At 33.4% G+C, this 24,231-nt stretch overlaps 1 protein-coding gene across 5 annotated transcripts in view; it reads right to left on the reverse strand.

The window, feature by feature from the left end:
* LOC129972445 (low-density lipoprotein receptor-related protein 1-like) overlaps window positions 1-24,231 on the reverse strand; it is a 199,773-nt gene that overhangs the window by 154,453 nt on the left and 21,089 nt on the right. For all 5 annotated transcript variants that reach the window (XM_056086584.1, XM_056086586.1, XM_056086587.1 and 2 more), the window contains exon 2: window positions 1,491-1,625. In XM_056086584.1, coding sequence (XP_055942559.1) covers window positions 1,491-1,625 — 135 coding nt within the window. The remainder of the gene's footprint in view (window positions 1-1,490; window positions 1,626-24,231) is intronic.

Raw genomic sequence — 24,231 nt, forward strand, 5'->3', positions numbered from 1 at the left:
TTTGAACTCCATATTTTGACGAATCTTCAAGTTTTAGATCTCCCTATGTTCGAAAAATATATTTTTGGAAAATGGCCGTCGGTCTATCGTCTGTGATAAAGATAACTCGTAAAACGCTTTGAGCTAGACAGTTGAAATTTGGAATACAGTCTTTACACCAAATTTGCACATTTCAATGAAGTTTTGAGTAAAATCTATTGAGAGGAAGTAAGTTTGTCCGTATATAAGTTAACACGATAATCACAAAGCGAAGCAATCTAGATAGATAAAATTCGGTACGCATATTTAACATCTATAGTGTAGACACCTGTCAAACTTTGAGCGAAATCCGACTACAGGTTGACTGTCTGTCGGTCTGTATTTTCAGAAACATGCAAACGCGATAACACAAAAAACGCTATGACTTAAATATATCAAATTTGATATGGGTTTTTGTGTTCAATTTTTATTCCAATCCGTTCAGAAAAATGAGTTCTAAAACACAAATTAAATTTTTGGATACTATTAAAGCGTGCTATGGATTAATAGCCAAATAATTCGCCAAGGATAACACGAAACATTCAGAAAAATGCTACAGTCACACCAAAAGATAATATTTCATAACTATTGCAAGCTAATGTCATGCAAGGAGTTCTCTGGCACAACAAGTTTATTAAAGAGCACGCGCGAAAGTTTTGCGTAGACCACTCCTGATTTCTGGAATTTTTCGGGTACAAAATTTGCAAAAAGTCGATATCATAATCATTCAAACCAGAAGATGTCCCTAAAACTTTCTCATATATTCTCCAATAAATGTGATTTGCGTTTTAGATGCATTTTTTCTCCAAATTGAAACCAAAATTTTACGTGATAACTCAAAAAAGCTGTGACTTAAATATATCACATTTTATATAAGACTTTCCAACTGCAATTTTAGTTCTGCGTCCACTTTTGGTTTCAATCGCTTGGGGGGAAAAACAATCCTTCTGAAACACAAACGTATCTCTATCAGTCAGTATGCAATAAAGTTTTGGGGCCGCTGGTGGCCGGTAGGTTTTAAGTTCGAGGCTCGACTCTACTAAAGGACCATCGTATAAGCGGGTCTGATGCACGCTAAATCCGTCGGGGCCAAACGCCCACCCACTGCTGTGACGTGGAAGTTTGGAGAGGAGGGTGCCAACTCAGGTGTCGTCCTCGTCAACTGATCGCGGTTCAAAATGACGAGGTTCGTCCCAAAACAGACTAGTGTTGCTTTAAAACAGAACATTAATATAAGTAAAGTAAACTAAAACAATAAAGTTTTTGGAAAACCATTCCGAGTGGTTTGATTTTATTGTAGCATATAAGCGAATAAACATGTAAATATGAATAATGAGACATGGCGGTTGACATTTTACCGTGGTGGTTGAATAACACCAATCGAAATAAAGTGTAATTTTTTTATTTTTTTTTATTTCCAGCGGCTTGCAATGCCACTTGGGCAAAATTAGAAAACAGTATGAGCAACTTACATCGATACAAATCTTCATCAGAGGTATCGTTGATTTTCGACGTCGAGCAGTCGATTTCGCCATCGCACAGCCAACCTAAAGGAATGCACAGGTTGCTCTTGTCGCATTTGAAATGGCCCACATTGCACACTTGTCCTGAAAAAGAGCATTCCGAATTAATTAAAATAACACAAATAATGTTAATCAAACAAAGCAGTTTTAATACTATCTCCAGAATATAACAGGGTTACAAATTATTCAAGATACGAGTAAATATGCTAGTTATAATGCAATATGATTTTAAAGCGTGGAAAAATCAAAGAAAGGAAGCGGCAATTATTTGAAATAACAGGATATTAAAAGAATTTTGATATTTACAAATAAAGAAAACAATATCTTTATTTATATCTAGAATTTAGCAAGATAAAATTTATATATTAAGGGGAGGGGGATATATTACCTCTCATGCTATTTAATTGTAAGTCACACAAAATTAAGGACTCGTGTGAAATAAAACACATTTTTGTTATCATGATACAAATTTAATTATTACTTAACAAATAACATTACAAAGCAAAATTATTTTTTTATTTATCCATTTTTACCAATTCACGTACATGAGCATCCATTTCTGCAGGGGGAGAGAGTAGAAACGGTGCAAGTTCCCACATAACACAGTCGCGAATGATATTGTTTCGTTTTTGGAAGCGATGACTACGATCTTTTATTCTTGCAATCTTTAGAGATTGGCATTTTTTAGATGCGAAAAAAATAACTACGAAAATTAAAATTCCCTCTGTTTTCTCTGTTTTTATAAAAAAAATTTCAATTTTCCCTGCATTTTCCGGGTTTTTTTTTAAAGCCGATTTTTAAATTCCCAGTGTTTTCCCGGTGGCGTGACAATCCTGTACAAAATCCTAATGAAAATGAGGCACAGAACATCATACTTAATAACTGCGACAACTAAGTGCGGAAGAAGTTCGGTTTGGTTTGGTTTGGTTTGGTTATATTTACGTCCCTTTTAAAGCAACACTAGAGCTATTTTGAGATGGATCTCGTAATTTTGAACCGCGATCAGATGACGAGGACGACACCTGAGCTGGCACCCCCCTCTCCACACCTCACCACACCAGCGGGAGGACGTTTTGGTCATGACGGATTTAACGTCAACAGACCCCCTTACACGACGGTTCTTCGATGGAATCGGGTCCCGAACCTGAAACCCTCCGGTTCCAAAGCCGAGATCTTACCACCAGGCCACCGCGGCCCCAGAAGAAGCTCGGCATTCTGAACTCATTTATGCTGACTTCTGTTCAGATTCAGGAAATACCGTGATACATTTTTGATATGATAAATGCTGTAGAGTTCATTATGAGTGCTCTGTAAAAGAGTATGAAAGCAGACAGACACTTTTCGCACGGTACAATGGAACATTAGGTGAACAAGGTGAGGCTAGTTCAGACATAATTCCAAAAGTGTGTTTTCAGAACTCATGTAAGTCAGTCTGAAACATGGACATTCATCCAAATCTAGAGTTCGAATTTTTTGACGATTACAATGCTTTCTCTTTGTATACTAAGAGCAGGAGTGTCTCCACAAAACTTTCTCGCATACTTTTTAATAAAAGTGTTGCTCTCCAGGGCCGCAAAAATCGTGGATCTTGGATAAGGCAGAAAAAAACTTTGAAAAACTACAAGAGTTTCGAAATATTAATCTCTAGTGTAAATTTAGCAATTTCGCTGAATCTATACGTATCCCTTTGGGTTAGTTTTTTTTTTTTTTTTTTTTTTTTTTGGCGATTAATCCCCAAAATTACTTTAATAGTATCCGAAAATCAAATTTGTGTTTTAGACGCGTTTTTACCCAACCGATAGAAACCAAAATTTGATGCAGAAATACATTTACAATCCCAAAATCATATAACAAATTTGATATATAAGTCATTGCGCTTTAGAATTATCGCGTTTACATGCTTATGAAAGTAAAGGCTCATAGATATTCAACACTTCGTTGGATTTGGCTCTCCATTTGAAAGGTATCTATAGTATTGATGTTAAATCTGTGTACCGAATTTCAGCCATCTAGCTCTCTTCGTCTTATAGTTATCGGGTTAGCGTATATTCAAACAGCTAGTTAGACAGATTGCCTGTGAATAGTTGTGCGTTGCTCACCATTTACTATAAATCTACAAATTTGGTGTAAAGATCATATATCAAATTTCATCCATTTAGATAAAGCGCTTTTGAATGACATTTATTACAAACAGAAAGGCATTTTATAAAAATGTCTTTTTCCAACTCAGAGAAATCTGAAACTTGGAAATTCGTCCAAATCTCGAGTTCGAATTTTTTTTTGACGATTACAATACTTTCTCAATGTATGCTTCTTATAAGCGAAAGTAAAAATAAATGAATAAGAAATAAAAGAAACAGCAACAGTGAAAGTTATCTTTATACCTAAACAACTGAAAAGGGAGAAAATGTAAATAACAGGTAAACGGTAGTTAAAAACAATAGGTATATTCTTTGTAGATTTTCTCGCATATTCCACTATTTGGTTCATTTTGTAGGTATTTTGTATTCCTAGGTATAGGTAGGTATTCCTAGGTATTTTGGAACAGTACTTCTTCTAAGTTTAATTTTATATAAAATTCGATCTTTCAGGATCATATATTAAAGTTCATGTATCTTGTTTGTTCTGATTTTGAGTTGTTTAATTATACACACGAATACAAATAGGTGAATAAATGCAGGTGAACAGCCAGCGATCGGACAAATTTGATCCAAAAATTGATACACATCTATAAATCTGGCAGAAAACGTTATGCTTGATTCCATCTATTAGCACTTTGCGATCTTGAGTTTCTCAGGCTCACAAGCATACGGAGGAATGTAATTGCGGATTTCACCGAAGTTTTGCGGATTTCACCCGAAGTCTGAAAGATATTTACAATTTTGGCACAAATACCACATTCTTATATTTTACTCTTCTAATACGCTCAGTTTTTTTTAATCGTTGCATTCACAGATCAGTAAGGCAGAGGGGCGAACCATCACAAACACAGATGTAAAAAAAAATCAGGTGTTGTTAAAATTTTAAACGGTGTTATATGTCAAAATCCTGAAGTCAGGCTTCTTAACGACCACTTTCTTCTTGTATGCCTGTAAGCAGAGGAAAAAAATGAAAACACTTTTTACTTTCACGTACATTAAATACAGAGAAAGTATTGTAAATTCGAAATTTAGATGAATCTCCCTGTTAGACCGAAAAACACGTTGGTGCCTGCATGTGGATAAATCAAAAACGCTTTAAACCAGATAGATGAAATTTGATATGTGGTCTGTACATCAAATTTGCAGGTTTCTATCAAATTTTGTGCAAAATCTATTCAGAGAAAGTCTACCAGGCTGTTCAAGTATATGTTAACACAATAACTACAAAACGAAGATAAACGGACGGATAAAATTCAGTACACAGATTTAACATACATAGTATATACACCTATCAAATTTTCTGACAAATTCAACAAGGTGTTGGCTGTTTGTCTGACTGCACTTTCACAAGCATGTAAAAACAATGACTCAAAAACTTAATGACTGCAACTGCAGTTGTGTGTCAAATTTTGATTTCAATCAGTTGAGAAAAATGCATCTGTTTTGTTGTTGTTTCTAATGGCACTTGTCATAGACAAGCCCACTGACATTAGAAGTCAGTGATTTTAAGCCAAGGGTGCGTCTCTTGTTTTTCCAGCAGCGCCATCTAGTGCCAAGAGTACGACTTAGCTACACACAAGTCAAAACGCTTTATACGGGCCGGGCTTCATTGATTCATCCACAGATAGTAATTTAGACCTGAATCAGAGAACGATCACCCCTGATCCAGTACCCAGTGGTATTACTCTCGACATGGAGGACTTTGTGACCACAACAGATTTATACGTGCGCCAGCCACCACACACACGGAGAATCTTCGACCGGTGGGGTTCGAACCCGCAACCAAAGGGACGCGAATCCAACGCGCTACCAATCAAGATATCCAGGCCCAAAAAATGCATATAAAGCACTATTCCGATTTTCGGTTATTATTAACGACCTGTTAAGGATTAATAATCGCCAAAACTGAGGTTAATATTTCATAACCACTGCACAACAAAGCATTAAGTTTCTGCCTTACTCAAAGTTCAGAAGTTTTTCAGTGTGTGTGGGGGGGATAACGCTTTTATGGGGGTATATGTGTGAAAGTTTGGAAAGACCACTTTCGCTGCTTTTTTTTTTTTTTTCCCCTGTTGAGTTTGCAATATTATTTTTACATTAAGTTTATCATTCCAATTAATTTACATTATATTTATCAGTCTACAGCTTTCTGTTATTAATAACTATCTTTGATCGTTGTGATTCGACGATTAAGATAGGTCGTGATTTTTTTTCCCCTCTTTTGACCGTTATTTTATCATATGCAAATAGATTATAATATGCGAGTAATTATAATACTGAGAAGAGAAGTAGCTTGATGCGAATAATAACGTTTTAAGAGATGAATCAAGATTAAACCTTCGTTAAGAGGACGTAGCCAAGCATGCGCTATCCTTTCCAAGCTATCTCATCTCGTGACACTTCCTCCTCATAATAGAATTAGCGAGATATTAAGAATCACTACAAATTTCGCTGTTCACACAAGTTAAAGGCATAAATGATTCGGCTTGTTCCATATAAGAAGCAGAAAAAGCAAAGTCAAATAACTTAATTTAAATAAATTACCCGAAATTATACCAGGCTATAAAGAAAGCCTCAAAAATATGACCTAATATGAATTTAAAATAATAGCAAATGCAAAAATTAACTCCGCTTTATTTCAATACTTGTCGACTTTGGCGATCAGTTTGTTCGCCAATTATACTGGTTATATCTAATTTTAATTTCAGTTAAATCGTTTAAATATAGTGCCATGTCTAAGATTCAATTAAATTGTTGTCTTCACTTTTACGAATTTCTCTATTATACACTCATGTCCAAAAATTAAGGATAATTCAGAGTCGCACGAAAATCGAACACTAAAATACATATATCACCAGTAAAATGACTATACACAGGCATCTTCAAAAATCATATGCAAATTACAGGAAGCCACCAGATGACACCGATAGTACGTCACAACGACGACAATGTAAGAGTGATGTATAAGGAATACAGGGAAAGAAGTAAAATTGTTCGCAAGCGCTTTATAAGCCTTTCAGTGCAATAATCGCATAGTTATGACACAAAGGACGCACTTGGATGATTTTTACGTGGTAGAATTATCGGCAGTCTGGAATATGGGCGTACCCAGTTGGAAGTATCCAAGGAACTTGGAATCGCCCAGAGTGTCAGCTCTAGGCTTTGACAACGATTCCAAGATGATGGTAATGAGAGTAGACGTTGCAGCAAAGGTCGCCTCCGAGTTACAACGTCGACTGAGGACCGGTATTTGGCATTTACTGCCAAAAGAAAAAGACGGAACACAGCATCAGACTTGTCTTGTCAGCTCTCTTCAGCCACTGGTATGACAGTTTCAAGACAGACCGTGTACAGACGCTTAGGGCAGATTGGTCTATATGCTCGTAGGCCTGTCAGATGTGTTCCACTTACTACAACTTACTGTCGCCTGCGGTTAGCCTGGAGTAGAGAACATGAATTGTGGTAACCGCAACAGTGGGCTTGTGTGATGTTTTCCGACGAGTCCAGATTTAGCTTGCAGTCTGATTCTCACCGAGCTTTCATATGGAGAGCGCCAGGTACCCAGTACCACCAAGAGAACATCATTGAACGACACCGTAACGGTGATGCAGGATTGCTCGTTTGGGGAGGAATTATTCTGGGTTCCAGAACTGACCTGCATGTTCAAATTGGAACCATGACAAGCCAAATCTGTCGGGAAGTCATTCTGGAACAACATGTACGTTTGTTTCGGAGCGCCATGGGCGCAGAATTCGTGTTCATGGATGACTCCTCACGTGCAAACATCGCAAACGAATGCCTTCGATCGGAGGATATCACTCGTATGCACTAGCCAGCATTCTCATTGGACTTGAATCGAGTAGAACATGTGTGGGACATGCTTGGTCGACGAGTTGCAGCCCGTCAACCACCTCCTACATGTCTATAGGAACTTCGGAAAGCATTGCTTGATGAGTGGTGTAATATTCTCCAAGATCAGATCGATAATTTGATACTCAGCATGACTAGGACGGACTGTACCTGTACGAACTGTATTGCATCGTCTGGGAGACATGCTATATATTAACCACCATACGAACCATGTAATATTGGTTTTTGTAAACAGTTTTTTTTTTTTATTTGCTCCAGAGAGCAAAAAATCGCAATTTTTATTAATGATGTCAAACATATAGTATCTTTTTTTGTTCTTTACCTTTTGTTTAATAAATAGGCTTTATAAATAAATCACATTGGTTTTGCTTCTGACTCTTTCTTTTCCTGAATTTATGGACATGAGTGTACTTTTAAGGGCCATATTCACAATAAAATATGAAAGCTTAACTGAAATTAAAATAGAAATATCACTTCATATTAGGAAAAACATCGTAGAACAAAAGCTAAGAATAACACGTAACTGTAAACAGTAAACACTCAAAAGTGTTTACTGTTTCTTCATAAACACTTCCAAAAATTTCTATTCCAGTAAGATTCGCTGAAACAGGGTTTTCTGAACATGTACATATTCTCTCTCTCTTTTTAAAGAAATCAATTGTTACTTTTTTATATTGCAGAAAGTGTGATTAACTTTCTTTTTCATTTAAAGTTTTCTTTGATATATAAAAATTATTTTTTACTGAAGATGCAAAATTCCTGAAAAAAAATCCGATAAGTGGATGTTTGATATGCGTTCCCATTGTACTCTGGTGTGGAAGATATAAAAAATTAAAAAAAATTACCGAAATTTTTCACATGCCATAATTTTGGCAAATCAAACTGGCCCCTAAAGTTTATCTATTATATGAAAATGAATTTTTGTTTGTTCGTATTTTATGCGCTGCCGTTCCGTTTATCGGATTGCAGGGGTGTTTGTGGGACCCCAAAAAATCCCCTGAAACTTTTACGGACTTACTACCGACATTTTGGAGTTTCGAGAAGGGGGGGGGGAGAAATGAAAAATTACAATTATGAAGTATTGAATGACCTAATTATAAAAGTTCAATGAATTACTTTTTTTGCAAAATTAATAACCATTAATTTTGCAAAATTAAGACCTCTGAACAGAGGTCACGTGATCGCACATCTGGTCGAACGAAGTCTCTCTCTATTTTTTCTGCCGCGCCTACTTGCCGAAAAGAATCCAGAAGAGAATGTCCGAGAACCGGGGGAATGAGTCATAACTCGTAATAAGGAAAGAACAAAAAGGAAGTTTTTTCCCCCTTTTCACGCATTATCACTGCCTTTGGAGAAAGAAAGGAAAAGTTTTCCCCACACACACTGACCTTGCGTTTTCTGCTTTCAAAGCAAACAAAATTACCCAGATCAAAATAAATAATTCATTATTATACCTATTTCCTTTTGAACGACGATCCTCGGAATTTCCGGGTATCGAAGTTCAAAATCCCCGGAATTCCGGGGTTTCCCCGGAGCACAAACACCCCTGGGTAAAACGTTGTCAACTTATTTCTTGTACCTGCGCGAGGGTTATAAGCATAATTCAATTAGTGGCATTTATTTTGAAGGCAATAAAATTTACAAATAAATCGTCTTATACGTTTCTATGATTCAACATGATTTTAAAATTGACAGAAAACGGCGCGTGTCATTCGGAGGTAATCTCTCATATATCAAACAAAATAAAATTATTATCATCGATGCCAATCAATTACGAGTGAAATGAAATCGGAAATATTAAGTGCAAACGCTAATTTTATTTCTTTTCGTTAATGAATAATCATGTACCCAGGATGTTGTCATTCAACGGGCACAATATTTTGGCTGCGGCGAACCGCAAGTACTATTCATTTCACACATACAAATATTATTATTATCGTTGACGATCACGGTAAGTTATATATATAATGGAAATTTTCCGGTACAAACAGTCATTTTTCTATTTATTCAGTGAATTGACAAAAGATATTTCGGTTATACAAGCGTATATCGTGTTGATTGCTTCGTCAAAAAAATATGCCGCCCAAGGATTCATTAGTAGATCTAACAGCGCAACAAGTAGAAATAAGCAAATTCCAGCTTCTCAAATAAACGAGTTAAGGCAAGCGAGCAATGAAGCAGATCGTTTATGAATTGCAAATTCACATGCTTCAGAATCTCAAGATCAATATACGGCAAGAATCGAAAGACAACGCTTTTGTGCTAACCGATCACGCGCATCAGAATCAGAAAAGCAACATGCAGCAAGAATCGAAGTAACTATTCTTAAGAGAAAATAGAATGGAGAAGATGTGCTCATTACACGCATTCTCATTATTACCACCGACATACCTTTTGATTTCAAACGACTGCAATTCCCCATTCGACTTGCATTTTCGATGACCATCAACAAGATGCTATGTCAATCATTTAAAGTGTGGATGATGCCTAGAAAATTTGTTTTTCGCAAGGCCAATTGTATATTGGATGCTCACGAGTCGGACAGCCAAGTTTTGTTGAAGACGGAAAAACAAAAAATATTGTCTACCCTAAAGCACTTGAATAATAAAGTAAAAAATAAAAAAATAGAATAAATATTATTTATACTTCTCCTTACCCCCCGAGGGGCACCTCGAAATGAGGATGAGAAGCTCCCTGCATGGTGGTTGGTTCTCGCCACTCTGAAGGGTACACGAAAAGATGGGGGTCTGGCTTTTCCCAGCGATGGCGGGACGTATTTTCTTAGGGAAGAGTTGTAGTGGGGCCGATGATGGCCCTTAGGACTCAACCACAGTTCCCGCCAGTGATGCTGTAGCGGCGGTCCGGTTATTCAGTAATTTTTATCTGTTTTCGGGCGGATATCTGAGTCAGTGATATAACTTATACTTTTCCCTTCTATATCATTCAATTTCAATGAATGTATTCACTGTCGCCAAGAAAATAAATATCATTTTTTCTATCATTCCTAATAAAACAAGATAGCTGTTTCAAACGATATTTCCAAAATTCTTTCTTCTGCAGCAGCAACGCGCCGGTATCAGCTAGGTAGAAATAAATAAAATGTTGGACTCGGATTGGACTATGCTTCGAAAATCAAGTCCGTTCAGAATAGTCTTAATTTACGGTAACGTGTTTTTGACGGCACAAAGAGGGCGTAAAAGTGGCAACAACAGAGAGAGGAACACACCTCTTAGCGGAAACTGTCGATAAGCGTCTCTTAAATAACTTTTTTTAACGTTAAACACTTGATAACTGAAAAATACATCTGGAATGAAAAAAGCGCGTGGTTGTAACTTTTAACGGCTCAAAACAAGCCTTTGTTCGGTTTTTTTTTTTTTTTTTTTTTTTTTTTTTTTTTTAACTCTCCCTTTTTGCTGGTCATTTTGAAGTGTTTTCACAAGTAATGAGATCATGGGCAATTTAATTCCCCGAAAGCAGCTTTCTCGCAATCCGCAAATGAAAGGCACACCCGCGAAGTTCCCCTTTTAAATCTACGTTTCAAAAGGAGAGAGTTAATTGTCCAAAACAACACAAAAAGAAATGTTTATTTTGCAAAGAAAAGCTAACGTATCATTTCCATACGCCACGCTCCAGGAACTTGCCCAGGAGTAAGCACACTTACGAGATGCAAGAGCTAAATATGTGCCTTATTATTTCCACAGCCATCAAAAATATTTTTCGAAGTATTGAAAACTAGTTACCTTAAGCAACCAGGAATATTGGTTATATTTCAATCCAGATAAATTGTTTTTTACAACTTCATGGTCATGATCCCGCGAAATTGTCCGACATTAAAGCTGTGTTGTTTCAATCCCCTTAAGTTATATTCTGTTTATCGTATACATGAATTTTCTAACGTGGACAATGCCATAACATCATAATGCTAATAAAAACTTAAATATCCACTTCTTCTATCACCTAAATTTCACGATACTTCACTTTTTTTATTAATCTTGTAAACTACACCGATATTAAACAGAACCCTTTTTTTTTTTTTTTTTTTTTTAAATCTTCCAAAAATAGAAGAAAATCATGCGATTAATAATGTGATGAGACAATGAAAACGGTATGAATTTCAGGTAACAATGTTGGAATTCAAGAAAAAAAATATGTTTTTAAAAATTGCAAAAATTTGCACGACTATTAAATTGGTATCACGAAAAAGACAATTACTTAAAATTTTAAGAAGATGTAAAATTTGTTTTTGTGCGATATTATTTCTGGAAATTATCGCGGAAAAACGCCAAATTCAATTCACTTTTTAATTAATTAAAATTCTAATAAAAAAGTTTAAAAATTCAACTATTTTTGCTTTTTCAGATATATGTTCCGAATTTGGTACATGTAGGCCAAATGGCCTGGCCTGTAGACCGCCAACACACACACACACATTCATCTTTATTATTATCATAGATTTCTAAGTAATATTATATCAAGTGAAAACATTAAGCATTACAGGTTACATAAGCAAGCAACTACATGCTTAATGAAAGTATACAGCCTCTTCTTGATTTACGATCTCCGCAAAAATAAGTATTATTATTTATACTAATAAATATTTACTATTTTTAGGTAGCGTAAATAAAAGTTGTGATTATGCTTGCAGCATGCACAATTGAATTCACATTTTCCACGATATTTAGATTAATTAGGGGAAACAGATTGGACTTCTGAATTGTATGTTCATTTTTTTAATTCCGTTTGAAGGAAAATAACGGTGCAAAATTTAAGTTCGACATCAGGTTGAATCAGCTGAAACAGAATACCTGATAAAAGTGCAAAAGATGCTGTAATTAATAAGTAATAATATTAATTTATTTTCATTAAAATAAGAAAAATATGACAAAGAAAAAAATCGCCTTCATTGATTTTAAGAAGCGCGGAGAACATTTTTCAAGTGATTCAATGAAAATTCTGATTGATCTATTCGTAACTAGTTTCTGGTTCAAATTACTTACTACTTAAAAAAAATATTCATGTTTCAAGTAATTCATTTATTTCAGCTTGATTAATTAATTAACAGCATCCCGCTTAATCAACCAAAATTAATTTCCTGATCATGTTGTCATTTAGGTCCCATCATACACTATCCAGCCAAAACGAAAACCGGAAACACTTAAAAAAGCATGCTACTCTCTACAGGATCCAGGATTATGTGTTAGAACTAAAAAAAAAAAGTCTTCGCGTGAAACATCTATTGATAATAGAAACATTTCGGCGATTTGACGAAATACAACAGACGTCAGTCCTCTTAGTCAGTGCGGATTTCTGACTAAGAAGACTAAACATTTGTCTAGGGCCTCTGGAATAACAGGACCCGCAAGTAAATTGGTTAAAATAGCGCTATTAGCATTATAACCAAATAAATGAATTTGTAAAAAATACCAATTTTATGAATTAACTAGATAAACAACTAGTAACGTAACAGATAACTAGCTGTCTTTGGCGACCAGCTTGTACGCCCAGAATATTTACTTTTAACGCTGTTAAAAAAATTTATATGAAGTAACTTTTTAAAAAGTTTTCACCTTGTTATGACAGAAAAATATAAATTTAAATCAATCCAAATATTATAAATTATTGTAGAAACAAATTAAAAATGGGTACTTGTCAGTTGTAATGGCGACTAAAAAGCGCCAAAAAATCGCCAATTGGCGATTTTAATCGTCAAACTATATATCATGTGATTTACAGCTGATTTAATATTTTTGTAGTTTGGCGGAGTTTTTTTTTTTTTTTTTTTTTTTTTTTTGCGTTTTGGGTCGCAGTTAAAAATCGATTTGTACCGAAAAAAGTATATACTCTGGAATAAAAGCGAAAGTGAAAATCTTATTTCGGTATTAACACACACACACACACACAAAAAAAAAAAAAAAAAATCGTTCGTTTGTTTGAAAATTTAGCATTGGCAAAAGCATTGATTGAATGTTTTGATAATAAGTTTGAATGTCATCGTAGCATTAAATCTTTGTTAGATTGTGTATTGAATTTTAAAATATTCAAAATAATATATATATATATATATATATATATATGGAAATTAAATTCATATCACAAAAACTAAAAGCAATAACTTCTTGAATTTTAAGATAACGCAAAGATTATTTTTACGAAATAAGATTTTTGAAAGATATTGTCATCAACTTCCTCAGTAAATCATCGCGCTCCCATATCTGGCTTTGGTTAGCCGATTTTCTGCGCTCGATCATCTTTGTGTTTGACACTTCATTTTTTTTTCAATCTGACTGAATCGAATTTCGGTACTCTCCAAGTTTTTCCAACTCCATATTTTTTCGAAACGTTGAATCGGATGCAGCTTTAAACCATTCAATGAAACAAACTGAAACTTGATTCATTGATTGATTGAAATAGGATGAGAATGGGATTTTTGGCAACAAAAGCCGTTATCAAATTGATGACCAAATAACTTTCACGTAACAATTTATTTATATTTGACTGTTGCCATTCGGAATAAGTAATAAGAGCTATTTCTGTGTAACGTACGTTAGTGTTATAAATAGAGAGACTGATAAATGTGATGACTTTTAATAATGCTTTAACTATCATAATTGACTAAGTTCCTATTTGTTTTATTCTGTTCGTTCTATTATTAAAGTAATAAATGCCGAACATTCACTTATAAAATATTGCTTAAAAACATGGGTGTTGTGTAATCAAAAGTCATAATAAAAAATATATAAAACAAATTTAAAAGTTTTACAAAGATTTTTTTAGAAAAATTAAAAAAGAAATAACCCAAAATAAATAATAAATTATTAAGTTATGAATGTGTAAAAATGTGAAATTAACTTTTTGTTTAAAATAATTAAAAGTAGGGCCTCATAATGTGCATTGCCAAGAGCCGCAAAACGCAGCAATGGGTCTTAGTACTCCGAAGTTCTCTGAAATGAATAAAAGTATTGAAACTATAATTATGTCTTCGAACATTTTAATGAATCCTTTATATTATTTTTGCTGTCACCATTCTTTTTTTCCAAACTTATAGCGGAGATAAAAAAAAAATATCAACGGTTACAACTTTTCACTCTGTCCCATACAAAAAATAGAAAAAATATTGTAATCGCCAAAAAAAAAAAAAAACACCTTGAAATTTTGATGAATTTCTACCTTTCTGAGTTCGAAAAGCAGATTTCTGGAAAATGTCTGTCTGTCAGTTTGACAAAGATAATAAGACGAATAAAATTTGGTATGTGGTCTTTACACAAATTTGTAGCTTCCTACTTGATGCAAACTCTATTCAGAGGAAGTTCGTCTGTCCCGTTGTTCGAATTAAAGTGAATGCGATAATCACAAAACGAAGAGAATAAATGGATAAGATTCGATAACATTTATAGTGCTGAATCCTAGCAAATTCAACAAGGGGTTGAACGTCTGTCGGTCGGTACTTTTAGAAGAATATAAACTCCATAGCACAAAAACGCAATGACTTAAATACATCAAAATTTGGTATGTGATTTTGTGACTATAATAGCAGTTTCGTGTTAAAATGTGGTTATAATCGCTTGGGAAAATCGCTTGCGAAGCGCCAATTTCATTTTCGGATACTATTAACCGCATGCCAATGATGAATCGCCAAAAAAATTTGAAAAGTTTCATACGATGGATTCAGTAAAAATGCTGATAGGGTTAATATTTCGTAACTCTTGTTTAATATTTTGTATGCCAATGCCTTGTAAGGCGTTCTCTGTCTTACCCTGGGGGTTGTGGGGAGATAATATTTTAATTAGAAAGTGCGAGAAAGTTTCAGAAGACCATTCTTACAGACTTTTTACCGACTTTTGATATATCATATTCAGTTTATGTTTAAATACATTTTTTTGTTTTTGTTTTGCGGAATGTGAGAGTGGAAATGGGAAGGTTGATTGTGGGAAAGTTTTGTACCCATTCACTGATGAAACCATAGATTTATTTCCATCTCTAATATGACTTCAGAGATGAATATGGCGTGGTTTGGCGATTGTTGTCATCATCCAACGTAGTTCCGCGTTGCAATTCTCACCCACGTTCTGATGCAACATCTGTATGTTTATCTCAGCGGTGATGCACTGTCAAGGGGAAAATTCAATTCTTTTAGTTATTAATTTTCATTTTATAAAGTGTCTTTCATACAAGTTATACAACTTGAAAGAAACGGGAAGTCCAAGAGAGTGGTTCCCAGACTTTCATGATTTTCGAGTTCCTAGTAAAACTGCAATAAGTATTTTTTTTTTTTGCAAAACACACTAATATTCGTACGTTAAATTATTTCATGTGGCATATAAAATACATTCAAAAAAATTATAAATATAATATTAAATGAAGTTATTCCGCGTGTTCATAACTGCACAATATCTAAAATACTGAAATTTAGCTATTTTTTTTCTCACTAAATATCATGCGAAACCAATTTTATAGATAACTGTCGAAAACTCAGATGGATAAAAATAGGAAGTAAGGAATGCATTCACAAACACTCTGAGCTTAAGCTTGTTTTATAATATTCGGTAGCATCCTTTTGAGAATACTGAAATTCCCCAAAACCTAGAGAAAAGCACTTTGGGAAACAATGGACTAAAAAATTGAAAAGCTCACAATGTTATTCGATTTTTTTTTTAATTAGAAATTAGCATAATAAGCTACTAATAGACTTAAAATTCTGCGTAAAAAATGAATATAAATCATAAAGTATCTGACTACATTCGAAAGACTTTCTTGTTTTGTTTGTTTCTCTCTCTCTCTCTCTCTCTCTCTCTCTCTCTCTCTCTCTATATATATATATATATATATATATATATATATATATATATATATATATATATATTCTTTTTCTTTTTTCAAATAACATTTATGCAAAAATGATTTACAAATATATTTTTATTTTAAATGTTGTTTTTTCAATACTTGAAAAAATAGAATTTCTTATCCCAAATTTGAGCTTTCTTCAAATACGCTCCATCAAAAACAAATGGTCAGAATGGCATTGAATCGTATGTGTTGGTTAGGGACTGGAGTAAAACTTTGGAGATAATTTTAAATTCTTGCAAATTAAAAGTTTCACTTTGAAATCACAGATTGTTGTGGAATTATCCTTTTTCAAAGTTCTAAATGTGGATAACTTCACACTCTTTCATAGCACTTATATTTCAGACCATTCCCTAGATAGAATTATAAAAATGTAAGCTAAATTTATATGTACAAAAATGTATGCCAACCATTCCTAAATGCATGTCAAATTTCAAACTGATACTTTCAATTCTTGCAAATTAAACTCTGTATTTTAGGAATAGTTTTAATGCTTTGGAAAAAAAGAAAAAAGAAAGAAAAATGAAATTTTGGGAAAAAAATCACAGTTTAAGAAAAATGGGTCCAAAATTTTTTTTTTCAATTTTCAATGAGATTAAAATGTCCTGGGAAACTTTTTATCCCAAACTTCCTAAATTGGTAGGTTATCTCTTCTTTTTCTTGAATGTAATTCATTTTTCAGTTTTCAATTTTTGAATTTTTTTTTTTTTTAATCTCTTTCCATACCTTTACAAATACATATTGCATATATTATGTAGAAGGCAAGCGCAGATTTTGGTATTTCTTCAAGTTTTTTTTTTGTCTTAAGAATATATATTAGAAACCTGGAGATATTAATTACTCATCAATTAATATTTATCATTAATTAATATATTCATCAATTAATATTTGTCATCAATACGATTTAAAAAGTTTTGCATGTTTTTATTATCAAACATTATAGCAAGAGTGAAAAATCAAGATATTCTAGTGATTCAAAATTTCTAAATTTGCAAAATTTGCAAAAAAAAAAAAAAAAAAAAATTAATACTGAAAATATTTTCGAAATAATACATAGCATATGATAAAAAAAAAGTTAAATAGGAAAAGGCAATTTTTAAACAAATTAAATAAAAATAATGAAAAAAACTTGTTTATTCACACTACTGTCGCAATAAGTTAAATTTTCAGCTGCTAAGTTCTATTAAAATGCATTTTATATCATTTATAATGAATGAAAACATAAAATTAAAACGACTTTGTGAAAGTAAAAGAATAGGCTTTCAAATAAAGCATTAAAAAAAAATTGTCATTCTTGGTCAAAAATCGGTTTTTAACGTAGGTGGATATCTTAAGTGATCAGGCTATCTGAACTTCAATAACAGACGCTGTAGACTGAAGCGGAGGCGAGGGCGCCAAAATGATACAAAGAAATCGAAAGCCGAGTTCATTCCGATTCATCAGGAAAGTCTTTGTACACAGCCTTCATAATAAAGATAACACAGGCATGCATGTTAGGAGAATTAAGAGTTTTTTAAAAATCCCGATATTAAGCTGACATTATGCATTGTAATAAAGATATTGTGACTTTTATATATTCTACACGCAATAAAATTTAGAAAAATTACTCAAAAGCTAATTTTTTTATTATTATTTTTAGTTAATAATTATACCATAATATATTTATTTTTAATGTGAAAATAATCTGAGGAAAGTGAAGACTTGAATCACTTGGATTCAACTTAATATAGTCAGATTTAAATATCATTTATAGAAGTTATATATCTGTTTCATACTTTTGAAATATGGGCAAAAGATATACATATAACCGGAGGCGATTCCTCTCCCCAAACATACACTGCATCAACTTCCCTCCCTTCAAAAAAATATAGCATAATTTTATAATATAATTTTTCAATGATTATATTTCTATGAATAAATGTTGCAACGCGGCTCGGTTTGCCCACGAACTCCACCACGAACTCCAAGCTTGGAGGAAGCATTTTCCCGCACGGCTTTTTAAAAACTCACAAACAAAATTAGACATCTTCATTTTTTTTTTTTTTTATCATTGAGAACATGATGTTGTTTTGGTTTGAGGTTTTTGAAGCCACAAAATTGCTGATTTATCACTTTTGAGGCATCCATTTTTCGCTTTAAGGGTTATTAGAAAATGATATTGTCGAATTTGGTGACTTATCGCCAACATAAAGTTACAACTTGGAGCGAATGTTCGTCATGTACCCGATTCTCCTGTCTGGCCAATAACATATTATTTTTTAAACTTTCATTTTTCAAGTGGCAAAAAACGTTTTGGAGCTCGAAAGATTTTGAGATGGGGGGCGGGGGTAAAATAGTCACGTGATCATTTCAAACCAGTTAGCGGATTTTCGGATTTGGGGGGGGGGGGCTCTGGCCTCAAGGGAAAAGTTTTGGAGTTCGATCGATTTTGAGATGATAAAAAACATCGTTTCTCTAAATATCAACGCATGCATAATCTAATAGTCTCGCGATTATTTCAAACCGGTGTAAACCGTTTAATGATTTAAATTAATTAAGACAAACAAAGACTAAAAATAATAAAATTCCCTCATGATAACTTGAAATTTGCTATAGAAAATTTTATTTATTTATTTATTTTAAATGGCATCGGCTCTGGAACCTGCAATCTGCAAACATTCATAACATTTTATTTAAAAGTGAGAAAAAATCCGGGACAAACAGACAAATTCTGATACGTCTGCATAATACGTATCATGATTCTGCCAAATAAAATTGGAGTAACAAGTCCTGTTAAACTGAGTATCTTTTCGACACGCTTTGTTTACGAGAAAATAAAATAAAATACATTAATTATGGTTTCATAAGAAAAGTATGAAAAAGAGGAGAGTTAGAAAATTATGTTAATCAAAACAAATTGAAAAAAAATTATTTCTTGTAAAACCTATATCCAAGGGTCAGGTACAAACGAGATATAATTTGGATTGTAGGATTTTGTAATGAAAGAACCATATTTAGCCATGTTCCGCCAGACACTGGTTATCTTCGTGGTCTTCCCGAAACTCAGAAAAGTAAAATTATCAAAATAATCTCCAATGGAACTTTAAATTAGCAATCAGAAGTTTAATCCAAATCATATCTATAATATCAATTCAAGTCGAATGATGAAAAAAGAAAAAACATCACTGAATGCAATCTATTTAGAAATTTCTAAAACTGATATTAGGATTTTTTTTTTTTTTTTTTAACTGACTAATATAAATAAACGATAAAAAATGAATGATACGTTCATGTTTGACAGAACAGGTTTTCATCTTCATTTCAGTCTGTATTTGGGAAGCAATGATAAATATTGATCATCGGTTGTCTCTTCGGGTTTAGTTTATCTCAAAGCATGAAGTTGTTCTATTATCGAACTAATTATTAGGAATTCCATACTAAGAAATGCTTATTCACATGAACTATTTTTGTTTCTGAAAACTTTTCGCTATCTTTTTTAAATTTCTTGTAAACGAAGTATTCAAACAGCATAGTAACTACCAAAAAAATTTTCGAGCACTGGATGAATCTATGAATCTTCACGTTTCAGACCTCCACAAATTTTAAAAAAAAAAAAAAAGTCTAGTTATCTATAAACAAGACAGAACTCCTGAGCACAGCAAATTAAACAGATAAAATTTGGTAAAAGATGTTCCCACCAAATTTTGGTTGAAAGTTACAGTAAAAATATGAAGGAAGGCAGTGGAAATTGATTTGATTCAAATTAGCCACTTTTGACTTTTTAAGACTATTAAATAATTAATGTTGAATGTATTTTTTTTTAATTTCACCTGTTATTAGATATAAGTGAAAAACACAATTTGGGTGAATCAGCTTACTGCAAAATAAAAGAAGAGAAAATTCTACTACGAAATTCATGATTGGTAAAAACACGCGAGAGAATGTTTCGAGGGTTTAGTTATATTAACGTCCCATTTTAAAGCAACATTAGGACTATATTTCGAGATGGACCCCGTAAATTTGAACCGCGTTCAGATGACGAGAAAGACACCTGAACTGGCACCCCCTCTCCAAACTTCCACACCACACCAGGGGGAGGACGTTTGGCCCCGATGTATTTAACGTGCACTAGACCCGCTTACACGACGGTTCTTCGATGAAATCGGGTCTCGAACCTGAAACCCTCCGGTTCCGAAGCCGAGATCTTATCGCCAAGCCACCACAGCCCAAATGTTTTGAGGAATGCGTTTGGATTCGATTGTAGTATTTAAAAACATTGTTACGGATAGTATATTGTATCAAACTGGATTAAAAATATTATTAAAATTAGAGGAGGGGATAGTACAGAAGTAAAATTGATATCATTAAAATAATTTTTAAGTCTTTTATAAAGATTATTTTTGTATGATAATTATTTCTAAAGTTATGAATATCATTTTCCTATATGCAAGTCATAAAAATTACTTATCAATCGTAACGGTTAAACCTATTTTCGGCCTCGATTCAATTTTCTATTTGAAGCCTATTTCATTTATATCTTCTTTCATTTGGCTGAAAGGACTTTTTGGTGACACGGCGAATATTCCCCAGAACATTTCTAATGATGTTTTTCACTTCCATTAATTAATTAGCTAAGCGAAGCACTGGATTCAATGCAGCTGTAAAAATGTTCAATGAAACAGTCTGAGATTCGTATAATGGTTTGTGCATAACTATTACCATTCCAACTATAAGTAATAAACGTGATTTCAGTGCCACGCACGTTCTCGTTTTTTATATATAGATTTTGGAAAAAACCCATCAGCAAGAAGTCTGTCTGCTTAATCGGTCACGTACGTATGAAAACGATAACTAAAAACTGAAACGAATCGAGCGAAATGAAATCTACCATATGACTTTCTCATTAGAATTTTAAATCTGTGTGAAGTTGCAGGTGAAGTCCGCCAAAAAGAGTTTGGCTGCATCTTGTATTCATTTATAAGTGAAAGAAATAACCCCAACATTTCATACATCACAATATAAATGAAATTGGGTACGTGGTCTCGATATCAATATTGCGGACTTATGTCAAATTTCGGATGTAATCTGTCAAACGGAAGAGAAACAAAATGCAAACTCGATTACCTTTGCTATGTTACGAAGCTTAACACAAAATACACCATATTGTGCAAATATACGAGAAAGTCTATTGCGGAATAAAGCCGGTGGTAACTCTAAAAAATTTCTTCCAACTGAAAGCAGCAAGAAAAGAAAATAAGTAAAGGAAGAGAAATTTAGCATATTAAATATAAGAAAATTTCATTGCATTTCTTTTGTTTATTTGAAAAATCTACCAGCATCACTGCGTCGGCTTCATATTGTTGTTTTTAATGAGTTAACACTCTTTATTTAGTTGAAAATCAAAAGGTAAGACAAATCAAATATCTAAAAATTCTACTTATATTAAAATCCAGCCGCCTTTGGCGACCATTAGAAGTTTCACGCCGTTCTGTTCATTGTATTATGCATTTCCCTGCCATTTTTTCTTAAATCTGTGCTTCAACTTGACTGAAGCTCGGATTTCAGAAACGGTTGAACATCAACTAATACAAAAACATTTTCACTGAAACCACATACTTTTTTAAATGAATATGTACTGAAGATTCATTTTTCGCATAGAAATCTTATATGCAATACAAAATATTTTTTTATCTTATATGTAATACAGAATAAAAAACTATGGAAATTCTATAGAAACAATTCCATTATAAAGATCGCATGCTAACTTTCATTTGCTAAGTTCGTTGTGTCTAACAAACATTTAGGAATATTAATTCAATACATTAACCAGCGGGAATCATCTCTCCAAAACATACTCGCATAAAAGTGAGTAAAGTTGAATGTGTGTTTTAGACGCGGTTTTTCACAACTGATGAAACCCAAATTTGCTGTATATATCACTGCGCTTTTGAATTTTTGCGCTTACATGATTCTGAAAGTACAAACTCATAGATGTCCAACCTCTGGTTAGATTTGACTCACCATTTGATAGGTATCTACATTACAGGTGTTAAATCTGGGCACTGAATTTTATCCATCTTCATGTTGTAGTTATCATGTTAATTTATATTCGAGCAGCCGGACTGACAAACTTCTCCTAAGCAGATTTTACTCAAAATTGGATAGAAATCTGCACATTTGATGTAAAGACCCTATACTAAATTTCAGTCGTCTAGCTCAAAGCATTGTCGAGTGACCTTAGTCACAAAGACAGACAGATCATTTCTAAAAATGTGTTCTTCGAACTTGGGAAAGTCTAAAACGAGGACAAATTCTTGAGTTCGAATTTTTTGACGATTACAATACGTTCTCTGTATTTTATATACAAGAAAATAAAAATGTAATTGGTTTTCTCATTAACTTGGACGTATCTCATTAGAACCCTCTATATGTTGGATTATAAAGAGACTTGTAGTAATAATAAAGGGCAACGTATGTTGTAAGTTTAATGGGGCATTCTATGCTTATTGACGCTCCATAGTTTAGGTAGTTTAACATGGAGCTATCAAATTTGGAAAAATATTTTTTTCATTAGATTTTTACTAGCCAAACTAAGCAATGAATCTGATCAAGAAAGACATATAAATAGAATTCCAAATGATTAAAAATGAAGCGAGATGTTGGCTTTCTTTTTCCCCAATAATATTAAAAAATATTATTGCACAAAACTAATTTTTACTCTTTTTTAACATTCAAATATTACCTTGCCAATATCATTTAATTATAGAGCAATTTTTTTAAAAAAAATTGCATAATTCTGGCAATAGTTTTTATTCTTACAATGAAATTTAATGTGTGTTATTGTCTTTTTTTACAAAATATTTAATTGTTTGATTTCCTTCCATTATTCAAAGGCTAACTGCAGTTTACATGATGTATCTGAAATTAAAATTGCATAGCCGCAAGAGACAACGTACAGTCGGATGATAGATTACTTGTACAGTTATTATTCATTTTTTTTACTTCGTTACAATTACAACAATTTACAATTAAAAACAGAGGTGGTAAGTTTATTTTTAAAAATACAGCTAAAATATTCCCCACCATTCGATGCTCACAAATATTCTGTCGAAGGATTTATCAATATCAAGCAATGCATAAGAAATTTAATTAAAATCACAGATACACGATATTCCTGAAGAAACAACTCGTCAAACTAGACTGGTAAAAAAAGAAAAGGAAAATCCACAGTTCAGAAATTCATAAATCAAACAAGATCAAAACCATCCTATTTTCTGAAAAACAAAATCTCCTTTAAAAAAAAAAGCGACGGTAAAGACGAATAAACTAGTCTTGGAAAATAAAAGCGTCACAACACGTTTTCAAAGTACAATCCTGCATGATTTGACTTCTTAAGCATTCTCACAAAAACAAGAAGCCCAAATAACATAACAAAAGGCCTGGCGTCGTCTACTTAGTAGGGTGCAGATGTTCGGCGCGCATGTAGCAAGTGTCGGACATGCTGGCAAAATCAAACGATCTGACTCCTGTCAGTTGACCTCTTCTCGAAAGATTTAACACAGAGGGAAAAGATGGCATCGCCGCCAACCAGAGAGCGGGACATTCGCCACACAATTTATAACATCACACGAGACATTTCCGCTTCAAAAAGCACACTTTCTTCGGCATACACGGTGCTTTTTGTTTCTTTTTCTTTTCTTTTTCCCCCCTTTTCTTTTCTTTTGGGTCGCAGAAGAGGTGGAGACCGTATGAAAAACGATGTTTGCACAGGGTGGAAAAATCTCCACGTTCTGCAATACATCAGCAGCAAATAAGGTTAATAAAGTATAGAACCTTTCTTTTTTTCTCATCCTCCTGTT

Source organism: Argiope bruennichi, chromosome 6, assembly GCF_947563725.1.
Source record: "Argiope bruennichi chromosome 6, qqArgBrue1.1, whole genome shotgun sequence".
NCBI classification, from domain to species: domain Eukaryota; kingdom Metazoa; phylum Arthropoda; class Arachnida; order Araneae; family Araneidae; genus Argiope; species Argiope bruennichi.